General features: G+C 37.9%; 2 protein-coding genes across 11 annotated transcripts in view; one reads left to right on the forward strand and one right to left on the reverse strand.

The window, feature by feature from the left end:
- Nucleotides 1-11,237, reverse strand: part of PIGB (phosphatidylinositol glycan anchor biosynthesis class B) — a 57,244-nt gene extending 46,007 nt beyond the window's left edge. For 3 of the 7 annotated variants that reach the window (XM_054513541.2, XM_045900039.3, XM_054513540.2), the window contains exons 1-5: nt 11,098-11,232; nt 9,098-9,233; nt 8,550-8,667; nt 4,481-4,585; nt 2,936-3,066 (exon numbers count right to left, since the gene is read on the reverse strand). In XM_054513541.2, the coding sequence (XP_054369516.1) occupies nt 2,936-3,066; nt 4,481-4,585; nt 8,550-8,667; nt 9,098-9,233; nt 11,098-11,230 (623 nt within the window). In that variant the 5' untranslated portion in view covers nt 11,231-11,232. Of the gene's footprint in view, nt 1-2,935; nt 3,067-4,480; nt 4,586-5,913; nt 5,966-8,549; nt 8,668-9,097; nt 9,234-10,709; nt 10,848-11,097 lie in introns of those variants that run through there. The other 4 variants (XM_064570451.1, XM_054513543.2, XM_054513544.2 and 1 more) reach the window with 4 other exon arrangements.
- Nucleotides 11,238-11,314: 77 nt separating this feature from the next.
- PIGBOS1 (PIGB opposite strand 1) lies at nt 11,315-13,062 on the forward strand. 4 transcript variants are annotated; one of them, XM_045900041.3, is made up of 3 exons: nt 11,315-11,454; nt 12,316-12,381; nt 12,686-13,062. In XM_045900041.3, the coding sequence occupies exon 3, from the start codon at nt 12,768-12,770 to the stop codon at nt 12,930-12,932; it is 165 nt and encodes a 54-aa protein (XP_045755997.1). In that variant the 5' UTR covers nt 11,315-11,454; nt 12,316-12,381; nt 12,686-12,767; the 3' UTR covers nt 12,933-13,062. The 4 variants fall into 4 exon arrangements, with proteins under 4 accessions (XP_045755997.1, XP_054369520.1, XP_064426525.1 ...); XM_064570455.1 differs by lacking the exon at nt 11,315-11,454 and adding an exon at nt 11,515-11,669; XM_064570454.1 differs by lacking the exon at nt 11,315-11,454 and adding an exon at nt 11,699-11,751.
- Nucleotides 13,063-24,527: the final 11,465 nt, after the last annotated feature.

The following is a 24,527-nucleotide window of genomic DNA, read 5'->3' on the forward strand; positions in this document are numbered from 1 at the left end:
GCTTTTGCCAGTGGAATTTTTCTTTCATAATTTTCTTATTAAAATTTTCTGCAGGGCGCCTGGGTGGCTCAGTTGGTTAAGCGACTGCCTTCGGCTCAGGTCATGATCCTGGAGTCCCGGGATTGAGTCCCGCATCAGGCTCCCTGCTCAGCAGGGAGTCTGCTTCTCCCTCTGACCCTCCCCCCCTCTCATGTGCTCTCTCTCTCTAATAAATAAATAAAATCTTAAAAAAAATTTTTTTCTGCTTAGAGGATTTCTTTTCACATTTTTTAAAGACTGGTAGAGTAATAATGAACTCCTTTAAACTTTTGTTTGGACAACTTTTTATCTCTCCTTTAATTCTTGCTGGGTAGAGCATTCTTGGCTGTAGGTTTTTTCATTTTAGCACTTTGAATATATCATGCCAGTCTCTTCTGGCCTGCAAAGTTTCTGCTGAAAAATCAGCTCACAGTTGTATGGGTGTTTTGTTGTATATAACTAGTTGCTTTTCTATTGCTGTTTTTAAGATTCTCTCTTTATCTTTACTCTTTGGCATCCTAATTATTATGTGTCTTATTTTGGACCTCCTTTGGTTCATCTTGTTTGGGGCTCTCTTGTGCTTCCTGGACCTGTATGTCCGTTTCCTTCCCTAGGTCAGGGAAGTTTTCAGCTATTTTCTCTTCAAATAAGTTTTCTACCCCTTTCTCTCTCTTCTTCTGGGACCCCTATAATGCGAATGTTAGTCTGCTTAATGTTGTTATAGAGGTCCCTTACCATATCCTCATTTTTAAAAATTCCTTTCCATTTGCTCTTCTGTTTGGATGATTTCCTCTACCCTGTCTTCCAGATTGCTGTTCTGCATCCTCTAATCTGCTGTTAATTCCTTCTAATGTATTTTTCATTTCAGTTATATTCTTCAGCTCAGACTCGTTCTTTTTTATATTTTCTATCTCCTTAAGTTTTCACTGAGTTCATCCACTCTTCTTCTAAGTTCAGTGAGCATGTTTATGACCATTACTTTGAATTCTTTATCAGGTAGATTGCTTGTCTCCATTTTGTTTAGTTCTTTTTCTGAGGTTTTGTTTTGTTCTCATTTAAAACATACTCCTCTATTTCATTTTATCTGACTCTCTGTGTTTGTGTCTTGGTATTAGGTAGGTCAGCTATGTCTCCTGGTTTAAAGGTAGTGTCCCATGGGCCTAGAAGTGCAATTCTCCCTGGTCACCAGAACAAGGCATTCCAGGGCTATCCTCTGTATAGGCTGTGTGATTTCCTGTTGTGACAGGCCACAGCTGGTGTGGGTGTGCTGGTGGGCAGGGATGCCCCTCTCACCCAGGGCTGGAGTCACTATGGAGGGGTACCAGTCCTGACAGAGGCTGCCCCCTGGGTATGGCATGGTGGCAGCTGCTTTGGAGGGGCACCTACTGGGTTGGGTGGGGCAGGTCTGTAGGGGCATGCCAGGGTTGGGCAAGCTATGCTAGCAAGGTAGATGGAAAGTGTCAGAACTGTCATTTGCCAGCATTGGGCTAGCTGGGCTGAAGGTAGGCAAGAAAAACAGTATCTACCAGCACTTCTGTTCCTGGGGAAAGTGCCCAGCCTCTCTGGTACATGCCTTAAAATTTGTCAATAAATGTCCTTCATGTCAAGAAATTTTTAAATTTTAAAATTTTAATATCTTTCCTGGTTTTTGGAGCAAGTGATACTGTCTCTAGGCCTTTAAGAGCAGAGTTTAGGTTTCCTATAGGCCTCTGGGTCTTTTGGAGTTAAGCCCCACTGATTTTAAAAGCAGACACTATGGGGACTCACACTCCTGATGCAGATCTCCAGGCAGGGGGGGTCCCTGATGTGGAGTTGAACCCCTTACCCCACAGGGATGACCTCCACACCATCCCTCCTGCTGGTGGGTCACTGCTGGACACTTTTCAAATGGCTGTTTTTCCCTGGGTCTCAAGGGTAACCAAGACTGTATGTGAGACATCCAAGTGGGGAACCTCAGTTTCCTATAGCACTTGGGGACCCCTGGATGTCAACTAGTTTATTTTCCAAGCCAGATGTTCTGGGTGCTTGTTTCTCTGGTGCAGATCCCAGGGGCCAGAGTGCCTGATATGGGGCATCAACCCCTTGCTTTTCTGGAAGAAGGGCTAGCTGGTGAGATCCCTCCCTATTGTGTGTTGCCATGCTGCGGGTGGGTTTTTTTTGTGAGACTGTGTCTCTGCCTCTTCTACCTATCTTTACCCTTTGTTGTAGAGAGCAATTCATCTAGCTTTCAGATCTTTTTGGCGAGAAATGATCCATATGTTCCTATAGTTTTGGTATGTCTGAGGGAGGAGGTGAGTTCAGAATCTTCCTATGCTGCCATCTTGGACCCAATCTCCTGGGTTCATATATTTTCTATTTGCCCTTCCAGATCTGTTTCCCTCTATTCTTCACTTGCTCTTTGTGCAGGGAAGCTGACCTGCCTGAACTATATCAATGAACTCACTTGCTTTCTGGCTTCTGATTGGCCTTGACTGATTGGAGGGCAGAAGAGTTAACTCAGGGCATTTTGTTCCCCCAGCTCTCTTCTTGCTATGACTAAAGGCTGGCTGTGCATGTCCCCTATTGGGGCCCTCTCTTAAGTTACAGCTTTGTATGGATTTCCATTACAATTATTACCTCTCCTTGGGCCTAAGGGGTAGCAGAAAATTCCTCCTATGACTAGCCCTGGGGTTACTATGGTTATCCCCATATTGGTTTTTCTAAACATTGCCTAAACATTTGTACATAGTCCTTTTATTAAACTGCCCTTCATTACCTAGTTTGCGTATATCTGTTTCCTGCTATAATAAATGTATCAACTGACAATGTGGTTTTAATAAACTTCATGAACATTCAGGGGTCCACCAGACATTACAATATGTTGATATTTAAAATTTTTCACGTTTTGTACATAATTATTAACAGTAATGTATCTCACCTGTTCACAGACTTTGAACCTTCCAAAGGATAGTAGAAAAGAGCAATTATAGTGAGAACAGTTTCCATGGTGTTTGTAAGAGTTCTGGTACAGCAATACCATGTGAACCAAGAGCATAACTGGCAAAAAAACTAAGAACAATTATAAGCAAACATATATGGAGTGGGAAATGGAAAAGCTCAGTATTATCTTCTTCTATGGAAAACAGCAAGTCTACCTACTACAAAAATCACATCAAAACATAAACGATATTGAAAATAGGCATGCCCAAACATTGTTTTTAAGAAGTTACATTACACACAGATCTATGATAATACCAGATATGTGGGTGTTAAAGTTAACAAGTTTATACTTTCAGGTAAATCGACTAAAATAATAAACCAGTTTTTGGAAGAACATGCAAACAGAAGCATCAAGTCTATAAAGCAAATGTCTTAAAAGAACTTGTTAGCTGGTGCAAGGATGTTAAACATGTGGTATTAGATCCCTATCTCTTCAAATACAGCCTTTAAAAAATGTTCCAAATTTTTGTGGATTTAAAGGCTTTTCTTAAACTAGAAGAAACTAGTACTACTACTTTGGAGGGAGGATTTCAAAGGCATTACACTTTTGCCATTTTAGGTTGAGCCTTCATCTGTGTATGTAAGCACAAAATAAAGAGACTGATTTTATCCTTGAATCCATTAACAAGGACTCAATCGCTAAACCATTCTTTTTAATGCAAATAAACACACTAGCTGCAGAAATGTATTATTAATAATTTATAATAATAAATATTTACTAATAAATAAATAATAAATTATATTCCAGAAATTTGTTGATAAATTGGTCACTTGGAATTTGGAACATATTTTCCAGTAGAAACAGTACTAAAAAGGTAGTAAGATTTCAAAGCTAGCTTGTATAAGTTTATTTAATTTAAGAACGAGCCAAGGAAGGTTAACCACAGTACTAAAGAATCCAATCACGCTTCAGGTTATGGTTTCAATGAGAAAATCCATTCAAGATTTGAATGTGAAATAAGGAATCTATCACTCCACTGTGAAATAAGCCAGTCTGACAAAGGACAGTTTTCTACACCACATTTTCTCCCTTACAGAGTCTAACTATTTCAAATACTCTAGCTAGAGGTGAAAGAATGCTTCAGTGAAAATGTACTTCTTAGGCTCAGTCTCAGGTCGCTAGAGGTAGTGAACAAAGGTTGTAGGTGATTTGTGAGGTAGGCAATGATTAGAACTATTCCTACTGAATTTTACAGAAAGTGAGGCAAAGACTCTTGACAGCTTTGATGACTGCAGTGCTTCCAAAGGCTGTTTGTTCCTAGGGTTCAAAGATTTGGAGGGCATCAATGGCGTCAATCACCCAGGGTGCAATCAGAGCGATATGGCAGGCACCACTTGCATTTTGCTGTTCTTCATTATGGAAGTACCTCTCTAAAGTTGTACAAAGTATCTTCTGAAGCTGTTTTGAGAACTGATTTTTCCATGTGCTTCATGCTGTTAGGAATGGAGTAAGTGACTAGTTTTTGAAGTGTTTAGGACTTACCACCCATTTTGCCATTTGCTGATTTTCTAGTTGCTTCATTATTGAGTAGAGTCTAATGTCTGCCATAGCAGACAGAAGTGCTTGGGCAAGTCTAGGAATCCAGATCTTCAATAGTTCAAAAAAAAAAAAAGATATTAAAAAACACGTACCAGTTCACACAGAATTAAGAAATCAACAAACTGATCCAACTATCAACTGAAGGCCATTCTTAGTACAAAAATAGACATAATGTATTATTCTATTGTTCTGCAAAAATACCTGCTTTTCTACAAAAATTGCATTAATTTTTCAGGGAAATGCCCAAGGTAGTTTCATCATTCTCATTCTTTCTCTCTGTAATTTATATATTATAACACTACTACTTTTATTTTTTATTTTTTTTAAAGATTTTATTTATTTGAGAGAGAGAATGAGAGAGAGCATGAGAGGGGGGAGGGTCAGAGGGAGAAGCAGACTCCCTGCCGAGCAGGGAGCCCGACGCAGGACTCGATCCAGGGACTCCAGGATCATGACCTGAGCTGAAGGCAGTCGCTTAACCAACTGAGCCACCCAGGCGCCCACAACACTACTACTTTTAATGTAGATAGCCAACAAAATAGTTCATTGTGTTAAGGTTCTATTTTAGAAGCACATTTAGTGATTTTCATTAGCATAACAATAGGTTAAATTTTTATGAAGCACTTATAGTAATGTGTGATAGGTATCACACCAAGTACTTTATATATATATCAGCTCATTCAGTCCTCCTAACAATCCCTGTGAGACAGGTACTGCCTTATAATTGAGGAAACTGAGGTAAAGAGACGTTAAATAATTTTCTCAAGGCTGCACAGCTACTTAGTGTGGAAACCAGAATTCAAACCTAGGTCTTCCTGATTCTAAAGCCTGTGCTCTTAACTACTAAGTTACATTACTTCCCCATCCTGCAATATAGATAATAAAATGAGTTATTTTTTTTTCCATAAAAGGACAAGTATTCTACAATTATAGAAACATAGTAATCAGATGACATTAAAAAGTAAATTTAAGAGCAAAACTAAAGAGTAAATGTATTATAACTTAATTACAGTTAGTAATTCTAATGCTACAAATGACATCTTTGAGAGTTTTAAAAAAATGTGTCACAGTTATTAACAAAATAACATACTGATAGAGCACAATTTAATCTAGGTTTGTTCAAAAGATGTGTTTCTAAAATATATTTAAGTTTGTATTTTTGTTGGATCAACATTCATTAACTTTATAGTATAATTAGACTGGCTCTACTTTCAGGTGTCAGTGGCTTCTAACACCTTCTAACACTTTTAACACATGTTCCTCTTCTTTGTTAGTAATCTGTAAATAAATGTTTAAGTCTTAAAGGTATGATGTACTTCATAATTTCACTTAAACTCTGCCCTGTAAAATACAGCAAAAGGCATCTATATACATACCTTCTGTTTTCTCTGCATAGAGATGTATATGCTTCATTCTTACCTCTCAGGCCTGAAAGTAGTTCATGTGAGAAGTCAGTTTGGCTACAAACTTAATATAAGCCAACAGTATAAGGAACCACTAAAACTAAAAGAATCCTTGTGCATTGACAGAAGTGTAACATTTGTAGGATTAATGGTTCCACTATATTCTGAACTAGTTACCCTAGCTTTCAATATTATATTCAATTTGGAGACCTACATTTTAAGACAGATATTAATAAATTATAAGATGTCTAAAGGACATTATCTGATTATGATATTTAGAAATGGAGATGTTTATCCTGGACAAATAAAACTTTCTGAAGGGTTGTTTTGTAGAAATCTTGAATTTAAAAGAAGGTAGATTTGGGGCGCCTGGGTGGCTCAGTCATTTAAGCGTCTGCCTTTGGCTCAGGTCATGATCCCAGGGTCTTAGGAGAGAGCCCCATGTCGGGCTCCCAGCTAAGCGGGGAGCCTCCTCCTCCCTCTCTCCGCTGCTCGTGCTCTCTCTGTGTCTCAAATAAATAAATAAAATCTTTAAAAAAATAAAAATAAAAGAAGGTAGATTTTAGCTCAACACAAAAATAAGTGGAGATGTAAATTCCCAGTTATTAGAAGTCTCTCCAGACTTTTAAGATACTGTAATTTTCTAGGTTTATAGTAAGGACCTGAGAAGAATTAAATAATAGTTGCATATGACTCTTGGAAATAAAAAGTAGAGGGGTGGGGCAAAGAGAAGGAACATGCAAGGGGTAAACCTTGAGTATGATATTGTGTTGGCAGCTTATCATTCTCCTGTTCTTTAAGCTCCTGATCCCTCCATTAAGCTCCAGAGGTCAGATGCCCTTACATGTCTTCTGACTATTGAAAGCCCCCACTGTGGCACCCTATTCAGGTCTCCCTTCTATATCCCTTTCTTCTAATGTGTTCTAAGCCAGTGCTGTCCAGTAGAGATATAACACGATCCATGTACGTAATTTAAAATTTTATAGTAGCCAAATTAAAAAATAAAAAAAAATCCCAAACAGGTAAAATTAATTTTAGTTATTTTGTTTAACCCAATATATCTAAATTATTATTTCATCAAAATAAAAAAATTACAGAAACATTTTACATTTTTATTTTGTACTAGGTTTTTGATATCCAGTATGAATTTTATACTAATAGCACTTCTCAATGTGGACTAGCCACATTTCAAATATTCAACAGACACATGTGGCTAGTGGCTACCATATTGGTGCAATTCTAAGCCATTCCTAATTCTGTATACACACTTTATGCAGTTTAGGGAGAAGCTATCTGGTAAGAGCACCAGGCTATGAATGAAGCAGACCTAGGATCTAGTTTTAGCTCTGCTTTTAATATGCTGTGACCTTGGTCTATTTATTTCACTTCTCTGACCCCTTCTGGTTTCAAAAGTATGTAATCTATGTTTAAAATAATCAATATGACAGTATGAATGACTAACTGATAGCATCTTAATGTTTCTCCACCTGGTCAAGTTCCAGATAGGACAGAGGATTTGAGGGGGACAGTGGGGTGGGGATGGGGACTACAGGAGGTTTACTTTAAATCACAAAATGGCCAGGTGGGTCAGCTACAGGTTGAGGGAAGTGGATAGGTCCTGGAGGAATAGGAAGTTTTCTATCTTAAAGACTCCTTCATTCATAATATAACCTACTTCTTGGGATATAAGATATCCTTGATGACATTATGTATATTGCCTGTGGTTCCAGACTTTATGGTTATCCTACATAATCTAGAAGCCCTGACAGAAGGGAATTCAAAGCCCCTAACTTCCACACGTGTCAATGGGAGAAACTCTGCTACTGCTCTAAATTCTCCTTCCCCATGATCCTTCCATGTGTCTTTCCAGGCTCCAAGAAACCCTCAGGATTTGGACTGCCTTTAGAATTCTGGGCCACTTCCCTACAGAAAATGGGGAAGGCCCAAACTTCTGAGTCTAATCTGAGGACAGCTTAAAGGATCTTGAGAGTGACTTTAGAGAAACTTTGGCACCATTAGTTCTTTGGTACCTTCTTTTGGCAACTGACCCCAGAAGTTCATGATCTGGGAATTACAACCCTACTTACTATTGCTGCCTAATTACTACACACATAGCACAATGATTGTGCATATCATTAAATTCTTGTCAAATTAATTTTCTCTAAAATTTAATTTCAACACTAAATCCTGAATGGGTTTATATATAGTCTTCATAAGCTCCTATAACATGGTCTTCTGCTCACAAGTTAAACAAGATACAACACTGCTCTCGTGTGATTCTTTCATGAAAGAAGAATACTTCTAAAGTCCAAATAATTAATATAAAATGTAGTCATTCTGAAAGTCTGAATATCTTAACAGGATTCCTTGAAGTAGGACACTTTCATGCTCAGTTTTGTGTTTCAGCACACAATGAGGGGTTACACATCACAGTATGTCTTTGAACTGTGGGCTGCCCAGATATGGTCAGAGTTTAGCAACAGTATCTTTTTTAAAAACAAACTTTGTGATACCAATAATGTCATTGAGTTAATATACATTAGCCTTTTAAAAAGGATGGAATAAATCGACCTTTAATAACTATTTTGATTACTTTTATTTAAACTTACCAGCAGCTGAACACTATCTTTTCCCAAAAGATGCAGAATCTTGTAAATGCTTGCAAAGATTAAGGGATAAGTGTAACCCCTCAATCTTTCTGTCCATTCCCAGGTCAAATAACCATAATTAGTAATATTAAGGACTAATGTTAAATAGCACTGAAACAAAATCTATTTGATTTCTGTGCATAAAAAATTTCTATTTTTTTGATAAAGAAGCTTAAAACCACAGCATTTTATACTGGTTATTTGAATTAAAAATGCAACTGGCCAATTAAACTCATAACTTCTTCAAGAAGGGAATGTGTTTTTTACTTCATCTATATCCTCCACAGTACTGAGCACTATGGGAATACCTGCTGGTTAAAGGCTGAGTCAAGTATATTAATATCAAAGAAAGGTAGAAGAAATACTAGTGTAAAATAATGGTATACTTTGATAAGTTAAAATTACTTAGAGAATATATGGAAAATTGATTGAAAATATATAATAGAAGCAGGCACAATTTCTAAGATGAATATACATTTCTAGTCTGGAAAAGAAACTACAAAGGATATTTGAAAACCATGTGATGTGCAACTTCAAGAGACTGCCAATATTCATCTGGAACAAAACTTGTCTGGACTAAAAAACAGTTACATATTCGTAATGCTATGGTAAACAAGACCAGATAAATGTTTTCACCAAGAAGATCTGAAAAACAAAACAAAACAAGTAATTGTGGCACAAAAGTCAGGCAAGTTCCACTTGCAGAACTAAAATCTGCTGCTCTGGTTGGCGCCTTGCTCAGACTCTGTGAAGTCACAGTAGAGAACTCTGGCCCAGCCACGCTACTCTCAAAGCAGACCTGGGTTGACAGTTATATGAGGGCCGGAGCCTCACCATTGGGAAATCACCACTCCTTTCATTTAACCAGTCTTTCTGCAATTAATTGTATAAGGAGAATAGTAAGATATCACTGAAAAAGAGATACAGTTAACTAAGGCCTTAGGCTAATTAGGTGATATCCTATATGGGTAGCTAATGAAAGAAATCAGCTAACAAATTACTAACTTAGGATCAACTCTTCTATATATATCAAATGGTCCTCTGCATGTTTTTAAATAGCCCTTATCGTTGCTTACTCTATGCAAGGCACTGAGTTCATTCCTTCACATGCCTCATCTCATTTAATCCTCCACATCATGCTAAACGGTAGGTATTGGCCCCATTCACATATGAGGAAGTTGAGACGAAGAAGTTAAACTGCCTTGTCCAAAGTCAAAAAGGCTGCAATTACTAAACGGGATTCAAAACCAGGTCTATCTGCTGCCTCCATAGCCCTGCTCTTCGCCACAATTGGAGAGCCTGCAAGCTGAATACAGAGTTTTGTTGTTGTTTTTTTTTTAATGTGAATTTAGTTGTCAACATTTAAAAATCCGACTTTATATTAAAATCTGTATTACAGCATTTCACACTAAGATCTGACAACAAAGCTCAACTGGCAACAACTGGCTGGTTCTTTAATAGAAAGTGCTTTAATTTATTCAGACCCCTGTTTGGCCTCCTGAGTATTTGTGTTTGCATTCTAATCCATTTTGAGCCTTTTGCTATAGTTCTAGGTTCCTGCCACTCTCCTTCCTTATTCTCCAGGAACACATTTAAATATTTTTCAGACAATTGGTACATTCCACACAACACACACGCCCCATCTCATCTTTCAGAAGCACTTAAAGAAACACCCCGACCGAACTATATCTGCTGAAAGAAAACCCTTTACTCTGTGGACTGGTGCAGAATAAACAGCACTCCGAGCTGGCCCCTGAACAAGTGATCTTGATCAAGATATACCTAAAAGTTCAACTATATATCTGTGACTCGTATGGTAATTTACCATCGTTACTAACCTTTACCCAGAGGGATCCAACTTCTAACAACGGAAGGGTTAGGGGACAAGAACGAGAGAACTCGGGCTCATCTACAACTCCCTTTCCCCCGTCACGATCCTCCTTCATTTAGCAAAATGATTCTCCCCTTTCTCGGTTTCAGGTTTCCACAGGGAAACTCGGCATTCTTTTCATGCCGCTTACACAGTGCTCCGCACATACAAGGCGCAAAATATTTATCGAATGAACGAGAAGTCCATCTTTATATTAAATACCCCCGTCTGACAGATCAAAAGCCACTTACTGGGGTGATTTTGCTCCTGTCATCATCACACCGGACCAAAGAGAAGGCCGGGGTGGGGGGTGGGGAAAATAAATGGGCTGGGAGTCAGACCTGGTCCAACCCCAGGAATCAGTCCCTCCGTAGCTGCGAAACCGTAGGTAACTGCCACCGCGGGTGTCCCCTTTCTAAAATGCGGATGGCTACGTCATGTCAACTCGCTCCGCACGGCCGCGGCAGAACTAACTGATGCAGAACAAAGTGCCACGCAAGCGGCAGGAATGGAGAATCCGGTCTCGGGTGCACTACGATTTCGTGGCAACCCCGCCCAGCAGATGGAGCCCCAGCTCAGGGTCCGCGGCTTTCCGCCGCCACGGCCTGGGAGCTCGACTCCCGCACCCCACCCGCTCACCTCCGCGGCGCTCGGTGCTCTTCCGGGGACTGAGGTACAAAGTTGACTTTCTCTTTCGCAGCTTCATCTTCTCGTGGGCGCGGTTCTGGAGGCCGCGGAAAAAAAGTCGGCCATCGTCGCCCTCTTGCTTCATCCTGCACCTACTTCGAGGTCTGCGGAGGATCCCCTGACACCTCAGTCCCCGCGATGAGGGAGACTGCAGTCGGAGGGACGCGCGTTTCTCTTCCGCTCCCTAAGTTTGGCCTCTGCAGCAGCCGTCACACGCAGGCGCGGAGGTAGCTGGGAAAGGGCAGCTTCCTCACAACGACCCCCGAAGTTGGTGTGTGCCGCCGGGTGCCGCAGGTTGGTTTGGCACGGGTAAGCTTGGTAAGCTTTGTCGCGAGCTCGCTTGCGCTTTTTCTTTGGCTTATCCTTCTCGTGAGGTTGCTGTCTCCCTTTGGCTTCGTGGTCTCCGCGCCCTGTTTTCTCTTCCGGAGATGCTGGAAGGAGCCGGAGCTCCCCTAGGCTAGGGCAGCCGAGAGGCGGGGTCAGCGACGCGAAGCGACAGCCGAACGGTCGGAGGTGTTTAAGTGGTAATGATAATAGTAATGATAATTACGATTCCCTCCCTCCCTCCCTTCCTTCCTCCGCGGGCGATGAGCCGTAGCATTCTTGGTAAGCTGTCATTTATCTAGTTAACCGTCCAAGAGCAAACAGGCATTTCTTTCCCATATTAGTTTAAATTACATTTTAGCGATGTTAAAGACAATCCCAGTTTCTAGTATCGGTTCTGCCGCTAATGATTTCTGTAACCTCGGGGCCGGTCTAGGAGACGGTGAAAGACTGTTATAAGAAAATATGTAAATCCGTTACTCTGCTTTCCTCTTTCATAAACATCTGTTTTCTCCAGAGACTATGGTGTTCCCGAATATAACTTTCTGAGAAATACTGGAGTCTTTACTCCTCAGTTGTTAAAAGTAATAAATCAGTCAAGTCTCCTTTATATTATAAAAAATGTATGGTGATAAACATAACATAATAAAATAAAATAAAATAAATGGATGGCAAGTTATTTCATGTGTTTGATGTCTACTTGTACCTTCTAAAGCATCAAAGGGAACTCAAAATCTTTTAGCCTGCTTTAAAAATTGTTTTTAATTATGCATATTGCCAAAAAACATGAAATAGTAAACAAGGACTAATAATGAAAAGTAACAATTCTCTTTCTTCTACTTCCAGATTGGATGGGCAATCACTTTCAACTTTTTGGGGGAGCTGTTTCTTTCAGTGATTAGTTTTATGATGGTATGTCAAGGTGTAAAGAGGATTTCTCTTACCAGCCTCTCCCCCAGTTTTGCCATTTTAAGAATTATTTATTTAAAACCATTGAGAAAATTCTATAATAGGATTTAGCTTTGTCTTACACCATCCCCTAATCCTCATTTGTCATATTCCCTGTATATTTATATTCCTATTTTAGTTAAATCAAGTGATATTTACATATTATGATGAAAATACTACTCACTCTGGAACAAAGTAGTGACCTGGAATCTTTTAAAAGGATGTTGTGCTAAATTACTGCTTTGCTTTCCATTTACTTTGTACACAGATCTGAAGATATTTCCTGGATGTGGACTGTAATTTTTCAAAACCACGGTGTGGCAAAAGCACTGTATAGCATTTGTTGAAAAATGTTTGGGAGATTGACTCTTCCACAACTGCTTTTTGCTAGCATCCTCGGAATTGCTGGAGGGATGTATATTTATCAACCAGTATTTGAACAGTACTACCGAGATCAGATGGAATTAAAAGAAAAGTTGAAATTGGCACAAGAATCAGAAGAGAAGAAAAGTTAATACTACATGGAGTTGAAATGTAATTGTTTAAAGTTCTATTGAAATTATACATTGACTATAAATAATCTAGTAAAAACTTCTCAAGTATATTTTAAACACAAATAAATCATAGGTAATGATTTTAAAACAAGCACTGTCAATTTTAATGTTTAATTTTATTTGTCATTTTTTAAAATGAATGTCTTAAAGAATATTTTGTTTCCCAGTTGATGTTTATTTTTCTGGAAATGCAGCATATACAGGATCAAGGGATGACAAGACTCTATTTATAAAATAGCTGGGAATGGTGTTTATAGTACTGGTTATAGATGAAGTGGGTCAAGTTAACCACCTCAGGCAGAATGCCCCTCAAGTAGCCTACAGTTAGCCGATTTAATATACATGAGCAGTCTTTCAGCCCCAGGCAGAATGAAGGAGTAAATTGAGAATGGGGGTAGCTCAGATCAAATTGAGGTTTTAGTTAAGATAGATGGTATTATATAGGATAGCAAATATGACACAGATCTGTTTGTTTAACCTAAGCAAATTTGCATTAATAATGGTGCAAAGGGTGGAATTAATTAGTTACAAAGCTATTTTTCATGTAGTTACAATGTTTTTTTGAAATTGGTAGGAACTGATAATTACTTATTCTAATAATCTTAAGCTTATATTTTCACTGAGAGCTATCAATGTAATCACATGTACAAGATGCTTTATTTAAATCAACTCATTTTTATTATTGATTTCTTTTTCTTGAAAAGTAAATTTATTATAGCTTAATCTAAGCTGTCTGTGTTCAATGGAGGCCAGCATGGGTAATTTTTAAAAAAGGGAGTGAAAAAATATTACGAAAATAGTGCATGTACATTAAAAAATTCAAACAGTATGGAAATGAACAAACTGAAAGGTGAAAATTACTGTATACATTGATTTAATCAGCACCTTCAACAGTTTAGTGTAAGCCTTTGAGACTTTTTCTTCTATGCACATAAAAATATACATTAAGATTTTAGTTCATATACCAAGTATTTACCATGTGACAGGCTTAGCTTTGCTTGAACTACACAGCTAGACTGGGGTTGTGTTGTATGAGTCTTCTCATTGTGGGACCCAGGCTCAAGGAGAATCTCCTTTCTGGGATATGACAATATAGGATTGAGACAGAGAGGAAACTTGGAATTGTAAGCTTCTGCTCATTTGTGGCAAATGTCAAATCTTCTCATATTCTGTTGGTTTAGAGCATGTCACATGGTCAAGCCCAAAGTCAAGGGCAGAGACACAGACTTTGTACAGGGTGCAGAGTCAAGTCACATGATAATGAGCAGGAATATATGATCCTGTTGTATCCAAGGAATGATAATCCTATCTAACATCAATTTAAATTGAACTGCTTTTGATCCTCCTTTTGAGAATGATGCATTGGTCAGTTTAGTATTTACATACCAAGTGGCAGAGAATGAGTTAATTTTTTTTCTAATAAAAATATTGCAGCCATTTATATCAAGGTCACAATGAGATACCACTTCACAAACTTAGATGACTACAAACAAAAAGATGGAAGATAACAACTGTCAGCAAGGATGGGGAGAAATTGAAACCCTGATAGGCTGCTGGTGGGATGTAAAACTGCAGTGGCTGTGCAGCAGTTTGGCAGTTACTCAAAAAGTTAAACAGTGTTACCGTGTGACCCAGTAATTCTGCTTCTAGGTAGATATCCAGGGGAAGTGAAAACGTCCACAAATTTGTACATGATTGTTCAAAGCATCATTATTATAATAGCCAAAAAAGTGGAAATAACACAAATGTCTATCAATGCATGACAAATTGTAGCACACAATAGAATATTACTCAGCCATAATTAATGAAATAGCGACATTTACAACATTAATAAACATTGAAAACATGGAAGAAGCTGAACACAAGAAGCCATATGTTGTAATTTCATATGACATGGCTAGAAGAGGCAAATGCAGAGAAAGATTAGTGGCTGCCAGGATATAGGGTTTCTTTTTAAGGTGATGAAAATGTTTTGGAACTAGATAGTGGTGGTCAGTGACAACTTTGTCAATATAATTTTTAGTATTGAATTGTACACTTTCAAACTCATTTTACAAGGCCAGCATTACCCTAATACCAAAACCAGATAAGGATGCCACAAAAAAAGAAAGTAACAGGCCAATATCCCTGATGATCCCTGAATTGTACACTTTAAAGTAGTGGACTTTACTGTGTGAGAATTAGATCTCAATAAAGCTGTCTTAAAGAGAAAGGAGGGATGCGTGAGTGGTTCAGTCAGCTAAGCATCTGCCCTCGGCTTGAGTCGTGATCCCAGGGTCCTGGGATCAAGTCCTGCATGGGGCTCCCTGCTCAGTAGGGAGCCTGCTTTTCCCTCTCCTTCTGCCTGCCGCTCCCCCTGCTTGTGCTCTCTCTCTGACAAATAAATAAGATCTTTAAAAAATAAAAAAAGAAAAAGGATAACTCTATCCAGAATAGCTGCAATTAAGATAGTCCATTGTTTTCTGCCATAATCCATCTAGTTTGTTTTTTGTGTGTGGTAAAAAAAAATACATAGCATGAAATACATTATTTTTACAGTTTTTAAGTGTAGAATTCAGTGGCATTAAGTACATTCACATTGTTGTGTAACCATCACCATCCGTCCATCTCTAGAACTTTTTCCATCTAATTTTTGTAAGGCCCAGAGAGGTGAATTGAATGGGGGTATAGAGACCCTCTGCCCACATCCTTCAAATCTTTGTTTTGTTTTGTTTTTTATAAAGATTTTTATTTTTATTTGTCAGAGAGAGAGGTAAGCAGAGGGAGAAGCAGGCTCCCTGTTGAGCAAGGAGCCCGATGTGAGACTCGATCCCAGGACCCTGGGATCATGACCTGAGCCGAAGATAGACGCTTTAGCCAACTGAGCCACCCAGGCGTCCCTCCTTCAAATCCTTAAAGGTGGCATTAATGTCTGCAATTCTTTGCCTAAATTGCTTCTAATTTACTTAGTCGGGGAAAGCAGACTCAGTGGCTTTCAGTTTGTTCTTTCTAAAATAAGGATTTGGTAAGGACTGAATGTGACCCCCCGCCCCAAAACCCCTGGTAAAATTCATATGTTGAACCCCTAATCCCCAGTGTGATGGTATTTGGAGGTGGGCCTATGGGAGGTAATTAAGACATGAGGGTGGAGCCTTCATGAATGGGATTAGTGCCCTCCTAAGTAGATAAAGGAGAGATGATCATCCTCTTCACCATGTTAGAATATAGCAAGAAGGTACAAACTGGAAAAGGGCCTTCTCACCAGGCACCAAATCCACCAGCACCTTGATTTTGGACTCCTCAGCCTTCAGAATTGTGGGAAATAAATATTTGTTGTTGTTTTTTTTTTAAAGATTTTATTTATTTATTTATTTGAGAGAGAGAATGAGAGACAGCACGAGAGGGAAGAGGGTCAGAGGAAGAGGCAGACCCCCTGCTGAGCAGAGAGCCCAATGCGGGACTCGATCCCGGGACTCCAGGATCATGACCTGAGCCGAAGGCAGTCGCTTAACCAACTGAGCCACCCAGGCGCCCTAAATATTTGTTGTTTAAGCCACCCATTTTATAGTAATCTGTTACAATAGTCTAAGCCAGGGTTCTTTCTATAAGGTCAATGATCATAGTGTATGATCCTTTTAATGTATTGTTGAATTTGTTTTGCTACTATTTTATTGAGAATTTTTGTATCTGTATTCATCAGGGATATTGGCCTGTAATTTTCTTTTTTATGTGGCATCCTTATCTGGTTTTGGTATTAGGGTAATGCTGGCCTTGTAAAATGAGATTGGAAGCATTCCCTCCTCTTCATTTTTTTGGGTAAAGTTTGAGAAAATAGGTATTAAATCTTTGAATATTTTGTAGAATTCACCAGGGAAGCCATCTGGTCCTGGGGCTTTGTTTGTTGGGAGGCTTGTGATTACAAATTCAATTTCCTTACTTGTAATTTGTCTATTCCAATTTTCTATTTCTTCATGAGTCTGTATTGGAAGATTGTGTGTTTCTAAGAATTTATCCATTTTTCAGTGTTGTCCAGTTCGTTGGCATATAATTAATTGTTCATAGAAGTCTCTTATGATCCTTTGTATTTCTGTGATATCAGTTATAACTTCTCTTTCATTTCTAATTTTACTTATTTGAGTCTTCTCTTTTTGGTGAGTCTAGTTAAAGGTTTGTCAATTTTGTTTACCCTTCCAAAGAACCAGTTTCATTGATTTTTAAATTTGATTTTTAGTTTCTATTTTATTTATTTCTATGATCTTTCTTATTTCCTTCTTTCTACTAACTTTGGGATTTATTTATTCTTTTTCTAGTTCTTTTAGATGTAAAGTTAGTTTGAGATTTTCCTTGTTTCTCGAGGTAGGCATGTATCACTATGAACTTCCCTACTAGAACATCTTTTGCTGCATCCCATGAATTGTTATATTTACATTTTCATTTGTCTCAAGGTATTTTCTGATTTCCTCTTTGATTTCTTTGTTGACCCATTGATTGTTCAGTAGCATGTTGTTTAATCTACATATTTGTGATTTTTTTCAGTTTTTTTTCTTGTAATTGATTTTTAGTTTCATGCCACTGTGATCAGAAAAGATGCTTGATATGATTTCAGTCTTCTTAAATCTAGTGAGAACTTGTTTTGTGGCCTAACATGTGATCTGTCCTGGAGAATGTTTCATGTGCACTTGAGAAGCATGTGTATTCTGCTGCTTTTGGATTGAATGTTCTGTATTTTTCTATTAAGTCCATTTGATCTAATGTGTTGTTTAAAGTCAGTGTTTCCTTATTGATTTTCTGTCTGGATGATCTAGCCATTGAGGTAAGTTGGGTGTTAAAATCCACTACTATTATTGTATTGCAGACAATTTCTCCCTTGATGTCTGTTAATATTTGCTTTATATATAGGTACTCCTATGTTGGATGCATAAATATAATTTTTATATCCTCTTGTTTGACTGCTTTTTCATTATGTAATGCCCTTCTTTGTCTTTTATAGTCTGTTTTAAAGTCTGTTTTGTCTGATATAAGTATAGCTATACCAGTTTTCTCTTCATTTTCATTTATATGGAATATTTGTTTTCATCTTTTCCCTTTCAGTTTGTGTGTATCCTTACTTCTGAAGAGAGTATCTTTTAGGCAGTATATAGATGAGTCTTGTTTTTTATCCATTCAGCTGCTCTGTGTCTTTTGATTGGAGAATTTAGTCCATTTACATTTAAGGTAATTATTGGTAGGTATGTACTTATTTCCATTTTAATTGTTTTCCAGCTGTTTTTGTACTTCCTGTCTGTTCCTTTCTTCTTCTCTTGCTTTTTTCTGTGTGGTTTGATGACTTTCTTTAGTGTTATGTATAGTTTTTTTCTCATTATTTTTTGTGTATCTACAATAGGTTTTTCCTTTGTGGTTACCATGAAGTTCATATATAACTGCTTATGTATATAACAGCATATTTTAAGTCAGTAGCAGCTTAAATTTTTGACACATTCTGAATCCTCTACATTTTTATTCCCCCCTACCATGTTTTGTTTTTGATGTCATATTTTACATCTTTTTATTTTGTGTATTTGTTAACTAATTATTATAGTTCTGTTTGCTACTTTTGTCTTTTAACCTTAATACTAGCTTTGTAAGTGGTTATTCTCCTACCTTTACTATATATTTGCCTTCACCAGTGAGATTTTTACTTTTATATTTTGTTGTTAGTGTATTTTCTTTTCTGCTTAAAGAAGTCCCTTTATTTTTTTATTTTATTTTTTTTAACATATATTATTTGTTTCAGAGGTACAGGTCTGTGATTCAACAGTCTAACACAATTCACAGCACTCACCCTAGCACATACCCTCCCCAATGTCTATCACCCAGCCACCCATCCCTCCCATCCCCCACCACTCCAGCAACTCTCAGTTCATTTCCTGAGATTAAGAATTCCTCATATCAGTGAGGTTATATGATACATGTCTTTCTCTGATTGACTTATTTCGCTCAGCATAATACCCTCCAGTTCCATCCACATTGTTGCAAATGGCAAGATTTCATTCCTTTTGATGGCTGCATAATATCCCATTGTATATATATACCGCATCTTCTTTATCCATTCATCTGTAGATGGACATCTTGGCTCTTTCCATAGTTTGGCTATTGTGGACATTGCTGCTATAAACATTGGGGTGCACGTACTCCTTCGGATCCCTACATTTGTATCTTTGGGGTAAATACCCAATAGTGTAATTGCTGGATCGTAGGGTAGCACTATTTTCAACTTTTTGAGGAACCTCCATACTGTTTTCCAGAGTGGCTGCACCAGCTTGCATTCCCACCAACGGTGTAGGAGGGTTCCTCTTTCTCCGCATCCTGGCCAACATCTGTCATTTCCTGACTTGTTAATTTTAGCCATTCTGACTGGTGTGAGGTGGTATCTCATTGAGGTTTTGATTTGGATTTCCCTGATGCCGAGCGATGTTGAGCACTTTTTCATGTGTCTGTTGGCCATTTGGATGTCTTCTTTGGAAAAATGTCTGTTCATGTCTTCTGCCCATTTCTTGATTGGATCATTTGTTCTTTGGGTGTTGAGTTTGAGAAGTTCTTTATAGATTTTGGATAATAGCCCTTTATCTGATATGTCATTTGCAAAAGAAAACGATAGCAGGAAGGGAAGAATGAAGGGGGGGAAATCAGAGGGGGAGATGAACCATGAGAGACTATGGACTCTGAGAAAAAAACAGAGGGTTCTAGAGGGGACAGGGACAGGAGGATGGGTTAGCCTGGTGATGGGTATTAAAGAGGGCACATACTGCATGGAGCACTGGGTGTTATACACAAACAATGAATCATGGAACACTACATCAAAAACTAATGATGTAATGTATGGTGATTAACATAACATAATAAACAACAAAAAAAAGTCCCTTTAACATTTCTTGTAAAGCTGGTTGAGTGGTGATGAACTCCTTTAGCTTTTGCTTGTATAGGGAAAAGGAGAGATAATCTCCTTCAGTTTTGAATGATAGCTTTGCTGGGTAGGATATTCTTGGTTGGAAGATTTTTTTCTTCAGCCCTTTGAATATATTATGCCCCTCTCTTCTGGCCTGCAAAGTTTCTGCTGAAAAATCTGCCAGTAGTCTTAAGGAGTTCTGTTGTATAAAAGATGTTGTTTTTCTCTTGGTGCTTTTAAGATTCTCTCTTAAACTTTTGACATTTTGTTTTATTTTATTTTTTAAAGATTTTATTTATTTATTTGTCAGAGAGAGAGAGAGAGAGAACAAGTAGGGAGAGCAGCAGAGGAAGAGGGAGAAGCAGCCTCCTTGCTGAGTAGGGAGCCCAACATGGGGCTGGATCCCAGGACCCTGGGATCATGACCTGAGCCAAAGGCAGACGCTTAACCAACTGAGCCACCCAGGTGCCCTGTACTTTTGACATTTTAATTATAATGTGTCTTGATGTGGATCCCTTGGATTTATCTAGTTTGGAGTGCTCCATGCTTCCTGTGCCTGGATGTCTGTCTCCTTCCCCAGGTTAGGGAAATTTTTAGCCATAATTTTCCTCAAATAAATTTCCTGCCCTTTTTCTCTCTTCCCCTTTTGGGACCCCTACACTACCAATGTTAATCTCCTTGATGATATTCTATAAGTCTCTTAAGCTATCTTCACTTTTTAAATTTTTTTTCTCTTTTTGCTGCTCTGTTTGAGTGAGTTCCATTGCCCTGTCTTCCTGGTTATTGGTCCATTTTTCTGCTTCATCTAGCCTGCTGTTGAATGCCTATTGTGTATTTTTCAGTTCCTTTATGTTCTTCAGCTCTGTGATTTTTGTTTAGTTCTTTCTTATATTTTTTATCTCTTTATTGAAGTTCTCACTGTATTCATCCATTCTTGTCCTGAGTTTAGGGAGCATCTTTATGCCCATTACTTTGAACTCAACAGGTAGATTACTTTTTTGCATCTCATTAAGGTCTTTTTCTGAGGTTTTGTCTTGTTCTTTTTTTTTTTTTTTTTTTTAATTATTTTTCTGTCTCCTCATTTTCCTTGGCTTTCCATGTTTGTTTCTAAGTATAATGCAAAACAGCTACCTTTCCCAGACTTGAAGGACTGGTCTTATGTAGGAGATGAACCTATTGTTCAACCTTGCACTAGCTCTTATTTGTCTTTGAAATGTTTGTGATTGTCTGAGTAAACTGATTTGTTCTTGTGGATCCCAACTGTTGATGGTGTGCTGAGGCCTGTGATCTCAGTCAGTACCTGGGTTCAGGCTAATTGGAAGCCAGATCCTTAGACAGCAGTTTTTAATTTATGTGAATATATATAGTCTTTTGGGCACACAATTATAGACCCTGCTGACCTCTAGACCAGGAGATCTGGAGGTATCTCCTGGGTAAGAGTTATAAGAATTGGAACTTAAGATGAATGAAAACTACTTTCTGGGAGGTACCAGTAAGCTGTGATGAGGCCAAGGAGGGTGCAAAGATGGTGTTTCCCAAAGATGGCTACATGCCTAGTTGTGCCTCTGTAGTCTGCAGATATCTGACAAACTTAAAGTCGTTGGCAGTCTGTGAAGTGCCCTTGGTATAGTAGCCTGCCCTGAAATGTCTTTCCAGTTGTTACAATCCTGTGGTGCCCAGGAACACAAGCCCTTTTGGCCATCAGAGCTAGCCCCTCTGGCCACTAGAGCCAAGTGATCCAGAGGCACCCTGTGTGTGGAGTGCATTTACCTGTAGGCTTTAGCAAGGCCTGGGACAAGTGGGGACATGGAATGCCTGTAGCTTTAGTGAGTGGGGATTCTTTTATTTCTAGTTGATGCTAGAGAGACCTGTTGCAGCAGCATTTTCAACTGTCAGTCTCAACCTATAAAGGGCAACCACCACTGAGCTTTTCAAAGATGTCAGTGGCCTCCTCACCAGTGCCTCAGTGAAAGGAATATCATCAGGGCCTTCCACTCCATGTAACAATCAGGTGGTGGTTTTTCCAGTCTCATCACAAATCCATTCTAACTCTAAAATCAGGAGAGCAGATAGTGGGAGTAAAAAAGTGAGATATAAAGTCAAGAAAATGATAGATTTTTAAGTGGGCCACTAGACTTGATCCAGTGGATTTCCTAAAGAGACTTCCAAAAGTTTTTTTAAAAAACTATTGTGAAATAATTTCACACTTGGAGAAAAGGTGCAAAAAGAGTACAAAAAATTTTGTACTCTTTTTACCCCAATTCCACAAATGTCAACATTTTTTACTACATTTGCTTTAATCTCTCTCCATATATGTGTATTTACACATGAACATACCACGTTATTGTTTTTCTAAACTCTTTGAGAGTAAGTTGCCCACATGATGCCCTTTTACTACTACATATTTCAGTGTGTAATTCCTAAAAATGAGGATATTGTCTTTCTTAATTACAACATAATGATCAAGATCAGGAAATTAAGATTGATACAATATTATCTAATCTCAGATTTTATCCAAATTCTACCAAGTCCTATTAGATCAATAGACAATTTTTTTTTTTTCTGGTCTGGGAACTAATCTAAGATCACAGTGGACTTGCTGGATCATATGGTTATTCTGTTTAACATTTTGAAGAACTGCTAAACTGCTTTCCAAAGTGATAATATCATTTTACATTTCCACCAGCAATGTACAGGGTTTCAATTTCTCCGTATCCTCACTTAACAGTTGTAATTTTTCTTTTGTTTTTGAAAAAAGTTATGGCCAACCTAGTAGATGTGAAAGAGTAATTATGGTTTTGATTTGCATTTCCCTAATGGCTAATGACATTAAACATCTTTTCATGTGCTTACTGACCATTTTTATATCTTCTTTGGAGAAATATCTATTCAAGTCCTTTGCCCTCTTTTTAATGGAGCTGTCTTTTTAATTGTAAGAACTCAGTTATATTCTGATACTATATTCTTATCAGATATAATTTGCAAATATTTTCTCTTATTCTGTGTGTTGTGTTTTCACTCTCTTGATTGTGTCCTTTGATAAACAAGATCTTAAAATTTTGATAAAGTATAATTAACCTAATCATTTTTATACTTTTGGTATCAAATCTAAGAAACCATTGCCAAATCCAAGGTAGTGAAGATTTGTGCCTGTTTTCTTCTATAGGTCTTATAGTTTTAGCTGTTATAATTTTGGTCTTTGATCTGTTTTCAGTTAATTTTTATATATGGTGTGAGATAAGGGTCCAACTTTATTCTTTTGCATGTGAATAACCTGTTCTCCCAGGACTATTTATTGAAGAGACTGTTCTTGCCTCATTAAATAGTTTTGGCATTCTTGTTGAAAATCAATTGACCACAGATTTATGAGTTCATTTCTGGACTGTCATGTCCATTCCATTCAAATATATGTTTATTCTTATGTCAATACCACACTGTTTTGATTACTGCAGCTTTGTATTAACTTTCTTTGAAATCAGGAAGTGAGTCCTTCAAACTTGTTCTTTTTTTTTTTTTTTTTTTCAAGATTGTTTTGGCTATTCAAGGTACTTTGCAATTACATATGAATTTTGGGATCAACTTTTCCACTCCTGGAAAAAATGTTGGTATGTTGATTTTGGTAAGGATTGTGTTGAATCTGTAGATTGCTTTGGGACGTATTGCTATCTTTATAATATTACGTAAAGATGAACATGGAATATCTTTTCATTTATTAAGTCTTCTTTAATTTCTTTCAGTAGTGTCTTGTAGTTTTCAGTGTATAAGCCCTGCACCTGCTTGGTTAAATTGATTCCTAAGTATTTTTTTCTTTTTGATGCTATTTCAAATAGGGTTTTTTTCCTTAATTTCCTTTTCAGATTGCTCATTGCCAGTGTGTAGAAATACAACTGATCCTGTATCCTGATCTTTGCTTATTTATTAGCTCTAATTGTTTTTTGTAGCTATTTTAGATATAATCATGTGCCTGTTGCTTTTATTATAGAAGGGTATTTAGAAATCAAAATCTGGGTGTTAAATGTATTTATAGCTACTGTGATATAATTGCTTTTAGGACCTCTTGGCAGACAGTGCTGGAAAGTACATACATACATGCATATCCGTATATATAATTCGATTCCTATCTAGTTCTATGTATTAAAAATCATGAGTTCTTACTGATACCTCCAATTTCCGCCCTATTAGTGATACTGGAGCTGGGACTGTGCGTGTTTCAAGCAGCAGCCTGCAGTGTCAGAAAAGCCCCAGGGTGGGAAGCCAGGGTATACTGTGATCAGTTCTGTCACCAGAGTAAGAAGTGATGTAGAGAGGATTTTGAATTGATATACAAGATATATTCAACATATTTAGTTTCTGTAATAACTTTTTCTCTTTGTTTTCTTCCTATTCTCTGGGCACTCTTTTCTCAGACTTCATTAACTGAGTGATCCTCTGGGTTTTGTACCAAGCCCCCTCTTTGCCCTCTTTATACATTTTCTAGACTAGCTCATTGACTTTCATGTCTTTGCGTACCCCTTGGGCAATAGCTTCCGTCCATGTCTTCTGTGCTTCAGATCAGCCTATTCAATTGCTACTGAGCAGTTTCACTTATATGTTCTCCCAGTGCTGATGTGTCAAAGTTAAAATGTCCTAAACTTGTTCATTATGGCCTATTT

This window comes from Mirounga angustirostris, unplaced genomic scaffold (genome assembly GCF_029215605.1).
Source record: "Mirounga angustirostris isolate CCGP_5_RB_7025 unplaced genomic scaffold, mMirAng1.0.hap1 SCAF_9, whole genome shotgun sequence".
In the NCBI taxonomy this organism is placed as follows: domain Eukaryota; kingdom Metazoa; phylum Chordata; class Mammalia; order Carnivora; family Phocidae; genus Mirounga; species Mirounga angustirostris.